Source organism: Crassostrea angulata, chromosome 4 (assembly GCF_025612915.1).
Source record: "Crassostrea angulata isolate pt1a10 chromosome 4, ASM2561291v2, whole genome shotgun sequence".
NCBI classification, from domain to species: Eukaryota; Metazoa; Mollusca; class Bivalvia; order Ostreida; family Ostreidae; genus Magallana; species Magallana angulata.
In genome coordinates, this window is record NC_069114.1 from 46,451,566 (window position 1) to 46,471,443 (window position 19,878).

Consider the following 19,878-nt stretch of genomic DNA (forward strand, 5'->3'; position numbering starts at 1 on the left):
ATTTAAAAAAAAAAAAGAATCCAATGCATTCTCAGCTTACTTTATAAACAGTTTCTCGATTAGAATTTTTTTTCTCATAAGCTTACGTAGTTTGACAATTTACACAAGAAAAAATCAGGAGTTTTAAATTATCCAAATGTAACATAAACTGCATCGCGTAGCAATTGCCCTTTTTCTTTTTTGTCTATGCAGCAAAATTAATGTACTTCTTATCTGATACATTGGGCTATGTCAGAAACGTTTACTTCAAGTTGCTGAATATCATACGTTTTGGATAGAAAGATAAGGGGTAGGCAACCTTCTTCCTGAAATCAATTACTAGTAAATGATGCACTGGTAATTGACCTGTATGATTGGTTAACCGACACCCACCCCCATTCTTAAAGACGGTTAATGAGATTTACTAGTGTTAACAATTCATCATACAATCAGCAAATTAGAAATTCAATTCCAGATTTTTCTATTTAAACATATTTTTTTAAAGTGCGTTAAGTGTTTCGACAATAAAAAATGTTGAAGTGCCTTCATAACGCACTTTGAATTTTTTTTTTTTCAAACTGCGTTAGCTTAGTCCTAAGTTTAACGCGTTTTATTTTTTTTAAGTGTGTACTTTTCTCAAAGTGCGTTGCCACATACGTTATTTAAAATCCACTATAAATCACAAAACTTGTGTGCTATAATTCTTTAGAAACTGTACAAAGAATGTATGGTGTATCAAATCATTTGATAGTGAGAAGATGGGATAAATAAGTAAAATTAATGTAAGTAGTCAGTTTCATGTGTGTATTTCAAACCTGACAATGTAGTGAGAATCATGTGTGTCTAACTGGTGGGTCACGTGGTCTGATGTAGTGGAGTTCAGGGGAAAACCCAAATTTTTAATATAATGAATTTACGAATTATCAGCCCCCTAGGCTAATAAGAGTAGACAGTCTTTCATAAATTTGCTCAAATTTTTTCTTCACGACCCTTAGAAAATAGTGTAGTGACTCTCTGGTGAAAAGTCATGTGTAGTGAGTTTCATGTCTTTACGAGTATGTGTGTGTGTGTGTGTGTGAGATATCCATAATTTATGTTTTAATACTAATAGCTCGCGTTGTCAAAATGTCACAGTTGTTTTAAACATGCATTATTCAGTGGGATAGGAAACTAATTGACCGTCATCTTTGGTAATGAACAATAAATTTGACTTCAAAAGATGGTAGGCAAACGTGTAAAGCTAAGCTTGTTTCTGTCTTGATACGATTATAACAGAAGTTGAACGACAACCGGAATACCAAAATTGAACCTTTGTATTTGGTGAAAAAAGTAGGTCCTGGGATGGACCAGGTAATCGTAAAAATGAATTGGGTTTACATGTCCATTAACATGTTTTGTTAGCCTTGTCAAAATTAGCCAATTCCATAGAATAGGAAAATGACAAGGTTTATATTCAATGGAGGGTTAATTTTCAAGATCCCATTTTTAGCTCACCTGAGCCGAAGGCTCAAGTGAGCTATTCTGGCAAGATCTGTCCGTTGTCTGTTGTTGGCATTGTAAACCCAGGTCGTCCATCCGAATTTTTTCTGACCGGTAGTACAGTCCTGCAGCTAATGAAGGGACATACCATCTGTAAAGGGAGATAATTTAGAATTATTTTTTCTTCTTCAAAAATCTTCTAGAAAAGCTCAAATCTGTGTGGAAGCAGCCTCGGGTAAGTGTAGATTCATGTTTGTTCAAATCGTGGTCCCCGGAGGTAAGGTGGAGCCACAATGGGGAATAAAGTTTTGTAGAGAAAATCTTTAAAAATCATCTAGGATAAATAAAATTTAAAATTTTGAGCTTAAATCGAGATTAGGTCTTTATAAGTATCCCATAGGTAAACTATGATAATCTTTATTAAGTGGAACTACAAACTCTAAAATTAATTAAATGTAAGGTATTTATAGCTCTCCAATTCATTTTTATATCAAATATTACAAGACAAAAGGCCTAGACTGTGTCGAATTAAGAAGATACACATGTTCAATTGGTAAGCACCATTTTTGTATACTTTTACAATCAGGACATCAATTTCTTTTCGAAAATCATCATATTTTCTACGGATACACAATTACATCTTTAAATTCGGTGTCACATGTAGACAAATATATTAACTTTCCCAAAATCCCCAACAACCCACAACTTGTTGTCTGGGCCACAAGAAACCCCCGTGGGTAAATAATCGTAATGCAAGTACAGAAATCGAGCAAAATGACCTCGTTGGTCGAGAACATGGATCTTGAAGTTGTAGTGGTCCGAGATAAAAACCTGTCCCAAAATGTTGTGCGTTATTTCCCAAGGATGAAAGCTTTGGTCGTTTGGTTGTCCTTTATAAACGTTCAGCAAACGTCCGTGTTCATCAACAACCACAACAGCGTATTTATTGCCATCTACGACCCAGATGTCGCCATTGATGTTTTCGGTAATGGACCAAACACTACTGTAAGGGGGAATTGTATTATAATCATCCACGTACTCAACAATCTGTAATATACCGTCCTCATCAGTGTTGTATCTACAAACCCTTCCATGCCCAATGTACAAATTGAATTCGCAAACCAGAATGACGCAATTTTTCGGTAAGGTACGAGAATTGGTTAAAGCCATTGGGCACCAATGTCTGTCGTTTGTATATATGGTTTTTTCAACACTGGCGTTTTCTCCAAATATATAAAAGTCGTCATCCTCAATATAATGCAGCTTAATAGAATTATCGGTGTAGTCACTGTAAAAGATGGTTCTTTCATTTGCACAAATATAAATTGGATTAATATTTATAGAAATTCTTATCAGAATTATACCCTTTTTATTAACTTTATAAAAGGTTGCATGATCTGGTCCACAAATCCACGCGAAGTCCCCACTTGTGCATGCTACACCAGACAACCGTTTGTGATGGATGGATGTAGAGAGCATGGTGAATTTTCTATCCTCAAAGATTTTAGATAATGGAAGTTCTAAAGGGGTATCACAAATCAAAGATACCCCTCCTTCTTCATTTGCAGTCATTTCGGTTGGAATAACCAATGGATACTGCAAATCTATGTATGTGAAATCCAGTCCTTTTCCAATGTCTTTCAAGGACAACGAGCGGAGATCTCTAAGAGCTTCAAGATTACCCAAAACTCTGATGTTACGACTCATAATTTTACTTATAAAGACCTGTTTCCTTGCTAATTCCGTTACTTGCTTCTTTAACAGGTCGAGACCACTATATTTTGTGACGTCGGCATAAATTTGCATACTGAATTAGGCACCTGTTTACTTTTATCGACAAACCAATCAGGTGAATGAGTTACAAGGCATTGTGGGCTACTACAAGTTTCAGTGAATACAAAGCGTATTGAAAATATATACCATTTTGAATTGTCCTTTGGAAACTCATTTTGAATGATTTTTCAGAATTTATGAAAGTAATATGGACAATTATGTCTGAACTTCAATTTCTATGCTCACATTTAAAATATATTGCATATGAGGACTTAAATCAACCTATTTAAATACCCCATTGTCAATGTTCAAAAGAGAGGTACGTCCTATTGAATTAAAAGCAGTGAGTACTGTTTTTTTCACGTGATACCCCATATTTGGGACAACATTAGTAGAACCACGCGTTGATATTTTCTTCAGGGACATTCATCAGAATGCTTAACGGACAAAATACTTTATGCTGCATATAGCTTGTGCTTCTGCGTTTGTATATTTGTGCATTTCTACTACCGTGGCTACTAGTTTTCACGTATGTTAAATAATGTAGTTACCTGTATTTATTTCTAGTGCACAATGATAAAGTCACCAATACACAAATGTGATGGTTTTTTTTATCAAAATAAGTTTGTACTTGTATGCGTATGTTTGTCAGTCGTTTGATACTGATCATTTTTGAAGCAACAATTAATCAACTAAAACAACAGTATTTTTTAATGTGAGCATGGAACAAAGTTAATGGTACGTAACCTTTAATTTTTTACCGTCTAAAGTAAAAATCAAGATGTACAAACATTCCGGCAAGCAATTAAATATTGTGTATAAAACAGACAAATACCACGTGCGTTTGTTGAATCGTAAACACGTTATAGACCGTCATGCATTGCAACTCATTCACTGGATTGGAGAATCTGTTTGCCAAAAATACTGTCACGTGTTAAATAATGCTATCCATATAAGGTAGTGTACCTGACCTGTTTAACTTAGACAAAAACTGTTTCTCCATCAAATTTGCATTTAGAATGGTTGCACAGATTTTACAGTCACTTTCTTGATCGTCCTCGCAGCTATGTAAGTGACAGTTACTAATATGTTTCCTAACAGTCTCGAACAATGTTGCATTTTGCCAAAAATTCCATTGAAGCCTGGAGAACATTCGCGAATACACGGGCATTATTTTATAATACAGCAGCGCTGTTTGGGCATGAAGACGGTTTAATTTCTCGATAAAATCAATGGTACGATGGAACTTATGAAGATGAGAAGTTTTCCAACAAACGTAAGCCTTACAATCCTTACAGAAAAACTCACATCTCAGGGAATGGATGGAACACAAGGGAATAGCGGTATTGGTGGTGTGTTTGTCCCGGTACCTCACAACGTCATGGAGAATGAAAAACCGCAAGTGGGCTGAAATACAGCGTTCACACAGATCCAATCGACAAGTCTTGCAAAAGTAAACGGGATTGTTGTCACAGGAGAAGGTATCACACATTCTGCACTTCTGTATCACAGTGACTGACATTATCAAAGTTGAGAATATGAAAACGGTTAAAAAAGACTTCGTGAACAATAAAACGCTTATGTCATGAATTTTATTCAATAGCCTAAATCAATTGCATGCGCATGATAAACAAGACTCTTTGAATTTAAAGATCCCACTGAAGTCGAGTGTGTCTGTATAGCATGGTAACAAATTGAGTCGTAATAATTTGTTAGGTTTTCACATACCCTTTTCCCTACAGAAACAGCGTTACTGTGTACATGTTCACTGCGGTTTGCAATACCCCAAATGTTCAGAGGGTCCGAGTTAAACTTAATTAATTAAATGCGTTGCGGGCATGAAGGAACATCCTTTATCACACGTGAAGGTTACCATGGTAATTATAGTCTACATAAAAGTCCGAAGTCAAGTTTAATGATAGTACGATAATTACGATAAGTAATTGATTTACTTATAAACTTTATAATTTCCCTCGATTAGTTCGATAAACATTTGTGTAAATTAAAATCCAGAAAATTTAAGCACATCTTCGTTACGTGTCCTAATGCACAAACGAAAATCAAGTCGGAAAACTTGAAGAGATTGGATGGTCAAGAATGTCATCCATGAAAAATAACATAGGATGGTTTTGGTCAGAAAGTCAAAATTCTAAATATTTGGGTATTCATCTCCTTCATGAGATTATTTAAACAATGAAATGCTTTCTTTGGTGATTCATGCGGGATATGAAGGTGGCGACATATCAGAAAAAAATACAAAACGTTAGCGGGTTATTTAAATTTTTTCCGCAATGATCGCTACCTTCAAAACCCGCATGAATCATAAAAAAAAGCATTTTATTGTTTAATTAATCTCATGAAGGAGATTTTTATTGTTATTATTTTATTGTTCATGTTTACATATTTCTTTTAAAAAATTAATAAACTGATCGCAAAAGTAAGATAAATGAAATTATTGTTAAGGACAGACGAGACGTTCCTCAATTTTATATAATTTTCCTTGATATTTTATTCCTTATTCATTATACAATTATGAAATTACGAAGTGGAAATCTTTACATTGTGGAGATAGGAAAAAATATAAACTTATTATAAAAAAATAAAAGAGTTTGTTAGAAAAAAAATTTGGCAACGCAAAAAGTACAGATTTTCATGACATCGCCAAAGCAATGCAGATATGCTGCAACATAACAAGAGGAAAATCCTGAACTGATTTTAACGAAAAAATCTATTTGCCATTTCTCATACAGCAGTCATTCCTATTGTTACTACTTATTGACAGCTATCGTAATCACATGACCATCATACTGTTGTGAGTTTTTTTAATAGTTCATGGTTATATTTGATAAGTTGTGGATATTGCGTGGGTGAGCGACATGGCCCCTGACCTCTTGTTTTATAACAAAGTTATCTGGAAAACACACAAAGAAATTGTCTCTACAAGTAGACGAAACAGTCTGTCCGTTAAGTTTCAAGCAAATAACGTACATCAAATTTTCATCATAAAATCAGGTATTAAAAATTGTTTAATTTATTCTTGAAAATGTCTCTGGATTTCAACTTAAAATCAAGCTGCAAATGAATATATATAACAATTTTAATTGTCTAAATTCATTATTATTATACCATGCAATCCACTCTGATCAGTTGTTTGTGTATCCAAAGTACAGTTAAAGTTGAACGGCAACCACCAATATACGATACCAGTATATCATCAGTTATTTTTTTTATACCATCTTAGGGGTGAAGTCTTATCTTTTTCATTTGAAAGAGAAAGTACTAGCATAATTTGAAATATAATGAATCATTAGTTTGTGTATTAAAGAAGTACGACATGACCACTTCTTTTATTGTAACAAACAATTTTATGCTTTTTGTCCACACACAATAAATTCTACTTGTTGCTATAAATAAATGACAGAATTGACCAGCATGTTCTAGACAAAAGGAGACTTCTGTCTGACAATACAGCACTTGATGTCTTGGTAATTCACACAATAAATTCTACTTGTTGTTTAAATAAATATGACAGAATTGACCAGCATGTTCTAGACAAAAGGAGACTTCTATTCTGACAATACAACACTTGATGTCTTGGTAATTCACACAATAAATTCTACTAGTTGCTATAAATAAATATGGGAGAAATGAACAGCATGTCCTAGCCAACAAGAATTCTAGGTCTGACAAGGGAGTACTTGACGATTGTCTATTTCTTGGAAAAGAAAGAGGATAACGAGGTTTGTTTCTTGCTGCCTGTTGAGGGGGGAGACTTCTTCTTTGGTGAGGCCTTCTTCTTCTTCTGAAAGTTGTATAGAATCTGTGTTCAAAGTGATTCTTCCAATACTTTGACATATTTTCAACAATCTCTTTCTTAATATAATAATTCATCAATCTATACACATCTCAATAAAAAAAACCCACACAACCTTTAAAGGTTAAAGAGGCAGGGAATCGTCTTTTACATGTAGCTTTCATGTGACATATTACTTTATGGGACTTATATAAAGCCAAATACCAACCTGCGGAGATGAGGGTTTGGGGGTTTCCTTCACAGGGGGAGGCTCGGCATCGGAGGCATCGGTAGACTCACTTTCCCAAACCTTTTCGGTCACTGAAAATCAAACCACGTAGCATTTCATGTAAAACACCATAAACTGTGTTTTTATTAATATTCATGGGTATAGATTTCAATGGATTAAGTAAAAAATCAACTTAGGATACATAAATTTGTGGCCAATGATCCTGTTAATGTAGTTGGTTATGAGATATTGAATTTCAATAAACATTTAATTTTGTGGATCAACTCGACAGCAAAATCCATGAAAATTAATATTGATATTTAAAATATTGATAAAACCACAATGATTGGATTCCGCTAATCTTTAAATCATTTATTTTGTTATAAATATTATATCTTTACTGTTAAAATGTGACAATGCCTACCCATGTATCCATCTTCATCCATAAAAGTCTTGGGAACTAACTTTCTCCTGCGTTTTCTGTGTTTCTCTCCATTTTGAGAGGGTTTGACAGGGACTTCCTGTTTCTTGGGACTTTCTTTCTCTGGGGTGTCAGGTACAGGGGAGGGCTCCCTTGTAGGACTAGGGACAGGACTAGGGACAGGGCTTTCATAATCCATCTCTGGAAAAGAGGAGACCTTATTGAAAACACGACTCAAATGGAGAAAGAACTAGCAGATGTCTGCTCTGAATCACTCATCTAAGGAAAAAGTCAGTGACATACCTGGTAACCTTTCAAAGCTGCTATGTGGGAGAATCTCCCCCTCACCAACTTGGCTAAGGGGGAGATTTTGCGTAAACGACGTTTTTTCACGTGAAATGCAAATATATATTACAAATACTGTTAGATACCTTATTTTAAAATTGTAATTAATGCATTTGCAATCATTGTAAATTTTATTATTTCTATGACTACCAGTGTGCAATTACAACTTGTGTTGCTGTATATGTTCAGAAAACTATTATTTTGTTTACATGGTACAATACAAGAAGTCACTAGTGCCACTTTTTATATTAAGTCTTCTTATTGTTCATTATTGAACCATCACTGCATGCTGACATCTAGGGTAAAAACAGAAAAATTATTTTGCCTATTTTGAATTTGCAGTGAAACCAAGTGAAGAAAACACCAGAAAATAATATTAATTGAAATTATTTTTTGCCTTATATATAGGATAGATTTTTAATTCACAAAACAACATGTATTTCTCCAGTATCATTTAAAAATGATCTCTGTTTAATGTCTATAGCATCCCTGTAATTCATAGTACCGGTACTATAAACTTTAAAAACTCTTGTGAAATGCTTTTTTATCGGTAGCTTGTATAAACACTCAGTGTTCCAAACTCACTTTGATTTTTACCGACCGTGCTGGTCAGACAGAATTAGTCACGACTCACTGCACGTGGCTTGGGTGCTTTACCTGTGCACCTGTTAAGTGACACCACTGGCTGTTATTGTTTTCTTTGGTGTTACAGAGTAAAATAAGATGTTTTAAGCTTTCACTTATTTTTTTTATAAGGCCTATGCATAACTAATTATGTAACTGATTTAAGTCAAAACCGGAAGTAATCATAAAAAGTAAACTGGGCTATAACATGTCATACTATGATCACGGTAGACAGTACTTGGATGGATTTTGATATATTCTAGCTACACAGCAGCTTTTTGAGCTCAAAATCAGAGAAAAACCCGCAGTGGTTGTTGAAATTTGCATGTAAAGATTCAGAATTTGGGAGGGGGGGGGGTATGGGGAAGACAAATACGATTGTGGGAGAAATTTGCGGGAGATAGGTTGGATGCGGGAGATCTTAGATTTTTAGGCCGTTTTGCAGGAGTCTCCCGCGCAATGCGGGAGGGTTAACAGGTATGCAGTGACCACTGGAAGAATCTGTCTTTCAAAGTACTGGTATTTTAAATTGGAAAATATTCTAACATATACAGTTTTATAATCATTAAATACATTACTGAAAGGTCTAACTCATGTTCTACATATATTTGATTTCAACTTCAGATGCAAAACTTTTACTTAAAATGTTACACTACTCTTTGTCAAGAGATACTACAAAGAAAATCAAAATACATGTAATAAGTAAAAAAGGAACGTTATTGTTCTTAAGCCAATACTTAAATGCATTCATTAAAAGTTACCATTTTCATCATTATCCTGTCTTACCCTCCTCACTGCTCTCTGACATCTCAATCCTGATCCTCCGCCTCTTTTTCTTGTTACCTTCTTCATCTACAAACATATACATGCATGCGTGTTCAATGCAATATTTCAATCTAGAAAATAAGTCTTCTATCAGTAGACATATTTCAATACATCAGCACATCTCAAATCAGTGATTAAACGCTAAAACTATTTCAAATACCTGAGTCTCCATTCCTGGCCTGTTTGGATCTCTTCCCCTTGCCATTTCTATTCAAGACATATGCTAGTTTTATTGCAATGGAACGAAATTCATATATTCAATGAGGAAATTTAACTATCAATTGAATTCTAAAGTTTACTTCCAAATGCATTGCTTAAGGTAATTATCCATACGTCACAAAACAACGTCTGACGTAATTCACTCGTTATTACGTCTTATCCGTGCCCTATCTAATTGAGACCTAACGTTAAAAGGCGTAATTCAAAACAAAGAAAACAAGCTGACATAGAAATTGATTCAAAACAAATATATCAAAAATCCTGGCAACTGCAATCAATTAGACCCACCGGGGTATTAATCAGCGAAATAACATGACTAGGTTGTGTCGATTGCGTACTCGTTTTGAAAATATAGACCGCTTACTTTTGTGCTGCATAAACATCAATGCATTATAAGGTTGAATTTAATCAAATTCTTTTAACATTAATCCCTGAAAGTCCATAAACATCCAAAATGAAATCCTGATCGAGATCTATATCTCAGTGCATAAGGGAGATAAAAACACAAGGGGAAATAATTTGACCTATATCATCTTTATTCTATTCGCTTAGCAACGAGCATAAATTTGTTTTCCACAAAAAATGTTTTTAGAATTAAAAACCATGCGCTGAAGAGAAGTTATTTTATTACAAGAACAGTCTTTAAAACCAGTAAAAAACAAGAGGCCAATTGGCCTTAACGGTCACCTGAATAGCATATATCCCATACACAAACTTGTCATGGAGTCTCATATATGCATCTAATTAATTAGGTTTCATACTGGAGTACAAAAATAATAAATTTGTAATGACGACCACATTTCAAAAAGAACTGTGAAACCTATTATTTTGGTGAAAAACTAAAAGATCTGGTCTACAAAATCATGAATTCAGTTTTCCTTTCAGGTGTGTGGGAGTAAAGAAAATAATTTTTTAGCGTTATATGCATTAACATCTTTACATCCATTTTGGCCCTGCCCTGGAGTCAAAACCCATCCTTGAGGGGGACATGAAAATTAAAATTTCAGTAGAGGACTTCCTGGTAAACATAATTATTAGTCAGTTTTTTTATACAGATGTGTGAGAATAGAGAAGAAAATTTTCAAACATTATATGCATTAACACTATATTGCCATATTGCGCCCCCCCCCCCCCTTCATGTCCTGAACACCTGACCCAGGGGCCATGAATTTCACAATTTAGGTAAAGGAGATTGTGGATATCATAACCATGTATTCAGTTTTTTGCCCCCATGTGTGGGAGGAGAGAAGAAGATTTTTTAAGATTTAAAACATTTTTACTATATGGCCATATTGGCCCAACCCTAGAGCCTGAACACCTAATAAAGGGGTCATGAATTTCACAATTTTAGTAGAGGCCCTCATGAACATCATAACCATGTATTCAGTTTTTTGCTCACATGTGTGGGAGTAGAGAAGAAGATTTTTTAAGATTTAAAAAAGTTTTACTATATGGCCATATTGGCCCCACCCTAGAGCCTGAACCCCTGACCCAGGGGTCATGAATTTCACAATTTTGGTAGAGGGCTTCATGGACATCATAATCATGCATTTAGTTTTTAACAAATATATATGGTTGTAGAGAAGAAGATTTTCTAAGATTTAAAAAAGTTTTACTATATGGCCATATTGGCCCCACCCTAGAGCCTGAACCCCTGACCCAGGGGTCATGAATTTCACAATTTTGATAGAGGGCCTCATGGACATCATAATCATTCATTTAGTTTTTAACATATAAATATGGGAGTAGAGAAGAAGATTTTCTAAGATTTAATACATTTGTACTATATGGCCATATTGGCCCCACCCTAGAGCATGAACCCCTGACCAAGGGGTCATGAATTTCACAATTTAGGTAGAGGGCTTCATGGACATCATTATCTTGCATTTAGTTTTTGACAAATATATATGATAGTAGAGAAGAAGATTTTCTAAGATTTAATACATTTTTACTATTTGGCCACATTGGCCCCACCCTAGATCCTGAACCCCTGACCCAGGGGTCATAAATTTCACAATTTTGGTAGAGGGCTTCATGGACATCATAATCATGCATTTAGTTTTTAACAAATATATATGGTAGTAGAGAAGAAGATTTTCTAAGGTTAAATACATTTTTACTATATGGCCATATTGGCCCCACCCTAGAGCCAGAACCCCTGACCCAGGGGCCATAAATTTCACAATTTTGGTAGAGGGCTTCATGGACAACATAACCATGCAACCAGTTTTTTCCTCACATGCGTGGGAGTAGAGAAGAAGATTTTTGAAAATTTGGCTTTTTTTGCATATTTGGCCCCACCCGTGGCACCCCAGGGGTGGTAGAGCCATGAATTTCACAATTTAGATTCTTCTTACCATAGAGATGCTTCACACCAAAAATGGTAACGATTGGCCTGGTAGTTTTCAAGAAGAAGTTAAAAATGTAAAATTGTTAACGCACGACGCACGACGACGGACGAAGACCAATTGCAATAGGTCACCTGAGTGACTCAGGTGACCTAAAAAGTTTGAATAGAGGTTTTGTCTTGAAGGCATATATCAGGTAGTTAGCATTATCCACGCATGTATCCGCAATTTCTAAATACCGATCTCGATCCATAATACTAACCGATATCCAAAGAAACCATCTTTTGCGATTTAAATGATACAGATTAATCTACAATTTGTTTAAATCATATTTTCTATTTAACAATAATGAAAACATATTTGTTTAGAGTTATGAAATAATTAACCTATGCACAGTTCTATTTTCACAGATCTTTTTTCAAAATACATATTTTAATGATTTTACCAAAAATATGCCAATTATGATCCTGTAAAGGCCGGTCCCTTGGGCAATTTTATTTCCAATTGATTAATGGCGTTAAGATGTAAATAATATCAAAATTTTAGAGAATTCTGTACGTAAATAAAATCATAAGAGCTCATATTCTCTATGAAAATTTATTCATTTTATTTAATTTGTGTGCAGATTTATCTATTTTTTGATAAATAAGCAAGTGTAACATAAAAATTTTTGTTTTGAAATAATAATTCCTTTATTTTACATAGGATATAAGTCAAAAAAAGATTTTGTAAAAGTCAAATTTCAGGCTTAGGCTTATATTCTTTGTGTATGAGAAAAGCGCCATTTCCGCAATCGGTTCTATTTTTAGCAACGGCCCTAGCTTTTATAATACCGAGAAAGAAAATCAAACTTTTTTTTATATCAGTCAAAGAGATTTGCAACAGAATCTATGAACTAGCTAGAAACGGAATAAAGCTTACTGTTTTGGCTTTGTATCTTTTTTCTTTTCAGCTTCTTCCTCATTTTCCTCTTTCTTAACTTCCATAGTCTTTGGTGCGGCCTTTTTACCTATAAATAGCCAACATTGATGTTTACAATCTATACATGTATTGAATGTTATTATTTATAAAGTAAATGTGTCTTTTAAACATTTTAATGTACAATACCTGTGTGATTGGCAAAGAAGTTGGCAACACCTTTTTTGGCATCCTTGGAAAAACAAAAAGAAAAGAATTATATATTCGAACATACATGTATAATATAGGCAACAACTGTTTATCGCTTCAAATTTTTTTTTGATAATTAAAAGGAATAAAGCATGTACATAATAAATAAGTTACATGTGTTACCTTCTGATTTTTCTTGTCAGCTTTGCCTGCAGTGGTGGTCCCATTAGTCTCGGCCTTAATTTCTTGCTTTTTACTAGCATCAGCCTTTTTAGTAGCTGCATTGGCAAACATTCCTGCAATGCCCCCTTTCTTAGCATCTTTCTTGGTGTTTGAAGAAGAATGACCATTTGTTGAAGCTGCAGATGAGGTTCCAGAGACCTGAAGTACATTTTGATCCTTACAGGCTGACTAAACAACTCGGGGAAATTATATATATTTAGCAAGTGAACCTTATGTTTCAGTAAGATTATAGGGACTGTACAAACTTTGGTTTCTTCCTGAGCTGTCTTTATGGGTGGTCTCTTTGCTTCTGATGATGGCTGAGCTTTTCCATATTTAATAGATCTGTACCTAAATAACCCATTCTTATGTGTAAATGCATAAATCTTTTCTAAATAAATCTTTAAAATCAAATTATTTACGTAATACAGTATCGTAACCATGTTTGATTTTTTTGCAAAGCAGTACTACTGATCTTTAGAATTATGATATTGGCCACTAATTTGAAATAAAATGCAACACTTACTTGTGAATTTCAAACAAATTCTCTTTCACACAATCATAATCAGCTAAATAGAGAGAATTTGAGTCCTGCAAAAGAATGCAAATCACTTTACTTGTGCTCTTCAAATATTTCTATTAATATCAAACCAAAAACTTTTTCAAGCTAGAAAAAAAATTGTTTACCGGTATCTGTATATTAAAATTATTTAAAAATAACACTGAAATGGGGCATCAGAATAAGAGTTTTCGCAACAACTACCTTAAGGCCGGCCTTTTGTACACTGTACACATGGATACTATGGACAGTGGTCAGAGAGTTTTTAAAAGTCTCCAATTCCTCTTCAGGGATAACTGTGCATGTATATGTCTGTGATGAAAAATATACATTGTACATAACCTAGAATTCACAGCTCTCATACATATTACTTAAAGTTTATGCAAAGTTAATTCAAAATAATTAAAACTATAAAAATCTGAGATAGATTAGAGTTGTTTCAAGCATATTACAATAGGATGATATTTTTCTAACTAGTAGATGAGTGAAGAATAGTTTCACTAACATGTTGTTATTCAAAACAGCATTTCTCAATTCTGGGGACATTACACATATATTACCTATTTTAGTACTGGCCATAGAGATAGTAGAAAGTTAACTGTCCCCTAAGACAGCAGATAATATATCATGAGATGGAGTTGGGTTACAGTCAAGGGGGAAAATAAATCTGAGTGAAGATTAGTTTCACTGACATGTTGTTATTCAAAACAGCATTTCTTAATTCAGAGAACAATAAATATACCGGTAATATACTTATTTACTGGCCATAAGGATAATAGAAAGTTAACTGTCTCAAAAGACAGCAGCTATATATCATGAGATGGAGTTGAGTTACAGTCAAGGGGAAAATAAACCTGATATTGTCCAAATAGTCAGTGAATCCCAAAGAAAAAGAAAAACTTCCATTTTTCAACAATGCAAAGTTTGATGTTGGTTAAAGATTTCCAGTTATTGGACAAATTATAATTTAACGTAAAAACTATAATAACATCAGAAGAGTTCCAGAATGCTGCCAGTAAATAGTTTTTATAACATTTCCCTACGGGCATTTAGCACAGAAGCTAGTGCTACAGGTTGTTAAATGAAGTTGCAAGTTTATTTGTTGTAAATTTAAAAAGAATACACAAAGAAATGATAAACCAGTTAATCAATGCGAGTACCTCAGGTCCAGTACAATCTCCTGATTTAGCTATATAGCTTGAATAAGCTTAATAGCTTTATTAAGCTATTCAGAGTAGCTTCATTTAGCTATTCTGTCATACATTTTTCTTAAATGTGTAATTATTTCAGTATGTATAAAAAATTGCACTTTAGTGCAGTGATAATTTTCAACTTTGAACTGTTCTGTTAACAATGCATGTAAAGATTACTTATAAGTTTGTGTCTCCTTAAGAGACTTTGCACTAAAAGTTTTGGGGCAACTGATTCATGACCACACAGTTACTTCTTGAATGAAATATAAAGGAGGTCAGTTATGGTGAACAAGATAATTGATTGGTAATAATTTATCACAATGAGAAAAAATCATACTCATCCTCGCCTCATTGCACACAAAGTGGTGAACAGTTACCCAAACAATGGAAATATATTTTTTGCTTAAATGTGTTTAAAAGTTGCAGTGTTAAAACTACCTTTAATTTGGGTCAAGTTTATAATAGTCAATGACGCAAATATGAGTAGCAAGTTAATTGCGATTTTTCGTCCATTTCTTACAATAAATATTTTCTTCAAAAACTGCATATAAATAGCTTTTTAAAGCTATTTTGATTAGCTTTATAAAGCGATATAGCTTTTTCAAGCTATATAGCTAAATCAAGAGATTGTACTGGACCTGTACCTGGCATCCATCCACAGACTTGCACATTCCCGACACAAAGTAAGTTGCTGCTACATGGATTTTCTTCTTCTTCTGTTCTTCCACAAATGTGTAAAGCATTCTAAATAAAGTCAAATTTTTAAAATAATAATGACAATGGACGTATTAGATGGCAATTTTTAAATGCAGAATGCTAAGCACATAATGATTTTACTTACTGTTTAGCCTCATTAACATGGACGTGTAGATTCAAGCTAAGCCATTTGAATGTAACCTGTAAGTGTAAGGAAGCAAAACCTAATGACTTCCTCTGTAATTTAATCATGATCGATACGTATCCGAAAGGATTAGCTAGTAGGACCATGGGGCCCAACTGGCAGTTGTTGTACTGACCTCGTAAGTTGAAAGAACTTGTTTCTGACAATTTTGTTTATCACACTATACATATACAATGAAAGATGTTCAAATCAACTGACAGTAGCTTTATTCCAGAAATATCTACTTTCATTTCAACAATAACTAAGTTTCACAGACGTTATCAATGCTTTCGCTTGCAATTGTAAACAACATATGAAGCTCATAATACAGTAGAATATATGAAAACCCATAACTATTGTTTACATACGATTTTTCCTTCATCGTTTACGTATTCCTCTAAGTTCTCCAAATACATTGAATCTGTCGCCATTGTTACTTCCCGCGCTTATTGTTTACATCCGGATTTTACTTTCATTTTCGTTTAAGGTATTTTATTTCCCGAATTCTTGTTTTAGTATGTCAGTGTTCAATTTGTTAAATAAGAATAAAATTATTCCTAATAAATCTAATTTTTTTTTAACTTTGCGTCACGTTTACTTCGAGAGTTTCTTGAGATGTAAACTGTCATGGTGGCCAAAGTGGTGGTCTGCAAGTTAATTTAAGAAAACTTAAATCTTTTCGTCGATATGGCAAGCGATGACGGTGTCATTTTAACAAATGATGATGCAGCACAATGTAAGCGCTTTGCAGTGGAGAAGAAATACTGGAATGATCCTTATATTTCTCTCCTGACGTCCAGAAGCTCTGCCAAACATGCTCCCGAAATCAGTCGCGGCTACTATGCCAGAGTGACTGCTATGCGTACACTTTTACACAAATTTCTCATGGTTTGTATGATAGATAAATCATTAATATACCTTTTTGATATATACAGAGCACTTTTATATCCAGGTATATTATTTTATAGTTGACAGATAGGAATTGCCAAGTTGTCAATCTTGGTGCTGGATCAGATACAAATTACTGGTTGTTAAAAGAATTGGATTTATTCCCTAAGTCTTTCATAGAAATGGACTTTAAGTCCGTGACAGCGAGGAAAGTTGCCCAAATAAAACGCCATGAAGTGCTTTTACAAACCATCGCTTCTGAAGGTAAGTGCCCGAAATCATATCTGATTGAATTGTAGGATATTGGACTATACAAGAATTGTGGTTGAATCCATATTTAGTCACATTCTGTATTGATTTGTTTATTTATTTTTAACTTTATTGTTAGATAACAGAACAAGTAGATTAAGATATAAATTTGTATTAACATATTTTCTCACATTTAAAGGGTATCAAAGATCTTTGCGTATTGATTTAATTTTACATTATTTTAATCTTTTAAAATACCAATTTCTTATTGCTGTGTGTTTTATTTTTCTATAGATGAGGATATAAGACTGAGCAAGTCAGAAATTCACGGAAGCGACTATCACCTGGTGGATGCTGATTTGTCCATTCTGTCTCAAGTGGAGAAGAAGTTACACGAGTCAGGGATAGATAAAAATTTACCAACATTATTCATGGCAGAGTGCGTTCTAGTTTACATTGATAACCTGAAAACCAAGGAACTATTGAAATGGATTGCAGATCAGTTTCCTGTTGCTATGTTTATCAACTATGAACAGGTAAGATATTGAAAACCATATGGTATTTCACTCAAAGTTTTAATCTATTTTTAAAGTACACATATGTAATCTTTTATAGTGGCGAACGTGTGGTATTTTTTTTAATGTGTACATGTATTAATTTATTAAGCTTTCAAATTCGTATATAAATTTTCCTTGTGAGGATATTTACTTCTTAAGTTTGTTACTGACTGTCAACGGAAATGTGTCAGGTTGTTCAAGTCCATAGAAAGCTTCTTTGAAATGTAACAACCTGACACACTTCTCTAGACAGTCAGTAATAAACCTGATAAGTGTTTTGTTTTGTTGAGGACTGTAACTGTGTATGCTAATAAACTGAAAAAAAAATAAAGAAAATGAAAACTAATAAAATTTAGGTTTAAATACTCTCCATTCCAGAATATTTTCATGTGTACAATTCTGTCTTGTGATATTCTATTTTATGTGTTTATGAATTGATCTCTCCCAGGTAAACATGGCAGATCGGTTTGGTGATATTATGATAGAGAATTTAAAGTCAAGAGATTGCTTCCTGGCTGGAGTGGAACATTGTAAAAGTTTAGAGACCCAGAAACAGAGGTGGGCATCACATCAGTAGTCCTACATTAAGACATTCTTTAATGCTTGGATTAGCATGTTACTAAATTATTTATATACCAGGTACCTGGTAATGAATGCACTACTTGGATTGTAAAATGTCATTTTACAAACATTTTACAAACATTTTATAAAATTGTTCATATATGTTCATCAATGTGTGTTAGAATATTGTAGAAACATAAATTTTCAAGGGGATAAAATTTCTTTGTTTTGTTATCTAAATTGGCTTTGTGGGGATTTATTGTATGAAATAATGCATAAAGTTTTGTTGAAGATTTTAACAAAATTTGATCCCCAGCAAAATTTTCTGCTTTTACAGAACTGTTTTTAAAATTAATCATTGAGTATGTTATGTTGCACTCCTGTTTCAACATTTTTTTGACAGGTTTCTTGATGTTGGATGGGAGGGTGCTGATGCCATGGAAATGTTACAGATTTATAAATGTCTGCCACAGGTTGATGTCCACAGGTGAGTGATAAGACAGTCAGTGATAAGACAGTCAATGTCAAGATCCAAGATTTCGAAGTGATTTCTTGCTTATACTATGGAATGATTTAAATTTGTGGGGAACATATTTTGTAATAGATACTGATTAGTAGCTAATATTATACACAAAAAAATGCCGGTGACCAAAATATGTTCTGACCTTAACCCAAAGTCATTTGGTGAAGTCCAAAACTATAGTATATTGATACAAAAAAATTTCTCAGTGGGATTTATCATTGTGCCCTTAATACCTCTAATTATTACACCACTTATGCATTCATGTATTTTTTGCTTACTGGTTACTAGTTCAATTGATTACTTTAATTTTGCTTTAAATACAGTAATTCTAATAGTGTATAAATTATGAAGCATTCTTTTCTATAATATATACATGTGTATTTTAAATTACCGGTTGTATCAGAACATTTTTTAAAGCATAGTTGATATGAGTACCTGTAAATGTATATTGCAGAGTACTTGTCCAATTGGTACATGTACTTGCTTAATATGTAGAATCCCGTTTTCCTAAAGATTACACTAAAATGTACCCTTTTAGGATAGAGAGATTAGAATTTATGGATGAAAAAGAACTCTTGGAGCAACTTTTGAGCCATTACTGCTTGGCTTGGGCGTGGAAGGATCCAAATAACTTAGGACTTGCAGCTTTGGATGTGACATGACGGTAACAAGGGGAACAACTCTACACCTGCCTAAGACTGGCCCTATGCTGCTTCGTGAAATCCTACAGACTTACACAGCTTCATGTTCTCTGTTCCGCCAGTTATCACATATATACAGAATTTATATGTATTTTATACTGCTGTGTTGTGAATTCAGAATCAATCTTGTTGATGATGTATTGTGGCTGCTTTTATTAAAGATGCAAAATAGTTTATAAAAGTGTTATGACTTAATTTTTTCTTAAAAGTATAATCAATGGATGTAGGCAGTGTGTATTTTCCAGTAGTTATTATTTCGGGTTTAATCAGCCCATTGCTAAATCACTTGCATCAACAAGGAATCGGCCAAGATGCTATGAACAATTATTTCAAATGAATTACTGATCATAACAGTAAAATAATTCAATGAATTTAAAAAACATCCAGAATATCACGTAGTTAG

General features: G+C 33.7%; 2 protein-coding genes across 4 annotated transcripts; one reads left to right on the plus strand and one right to left on the minus strand.

Moving 5' to 3' along the window:
• Positions 1 to 6,562: 6,562 nt before the first annotated feature.
• Positions 6,563 to 16,485, minus strand: LOC128181147 (DNA polymerase delta subunit 3-like). 3 transcript variants are annotated; one of them, XM_052849438.1, is made up of 14 exons: positions 16,365 to 16,485; positions 15,958 to 16,013; positions 15,761 to 15,860; positions 14,128 to 14,235; positions 13,891 to 13,955; positions 13,631 to 13,715; positions 13,326 to 13,523; positions 13,143 to 13,185; positions 12,957 to 13,044; positions 9,629 to 9,675; positions 9,430 to 9,495; positions 7,678 to 7,875; positions 7,254 to 7,345; positions 6,563 to 7,033 (listed from the first exon to the last, which is right to left on the minus strand). In XM_052849438.1, the coding sequence occupies exons 1-14, from the start codon at positions 16,425 to 16,427 to the stop codon at positions 6,941 to 6,943; spliced, it is 1,302 nt and encodes a 433-aa protein (XP_052705398.1). In that variant the 5' UTR covers positions 16,428 to 16,485; the 3' UTR covers positions 6,563 to 6,940. The 3 variants fall into 3 exon arrangements, with proteins under 3 accessions (XP_052705398.1, XP_052705397.1, XP_052705396.1); XM_052849437.1 differs by having other exon boundaries at positions 6,563 to 7,030; positions 15,755 to 15,860; XM_052849436.1 differs by having other exon boundaries at positions 15,755 to 15,860.
• A 44-nt stretch (positions 16,486 to 16,529) lies between these two features.
• LOC128181148 (leucine carboxyl methyltransferase 1-like) lies at positions 16,530 to 19,656 on the plus strand. The gene is made up of 6 exons (XM_052849439.1): positions 16,530 to 16,884; positions 16,965 to 17,148; positions 17,428 to 17,669; positions 18,139 to 18,248; positions 18,655 to 18,738; positions 19,313 to 19,656. Exons 1-6 carry the CDS (start codon positions 16,684 to 16,686, stop codon positions 19,434 to 19,436), a joined length of 945 nt encoding a protein of 314 aa, XP_052705399.1. The 5' UTR covers positions 16,530 to 16,683; the 3' UTR covers positions 19,437 to 19,656.
• The last annotated feature ends 222 nt before the right edge of the window (positions 19,657 to 19,878 follow it).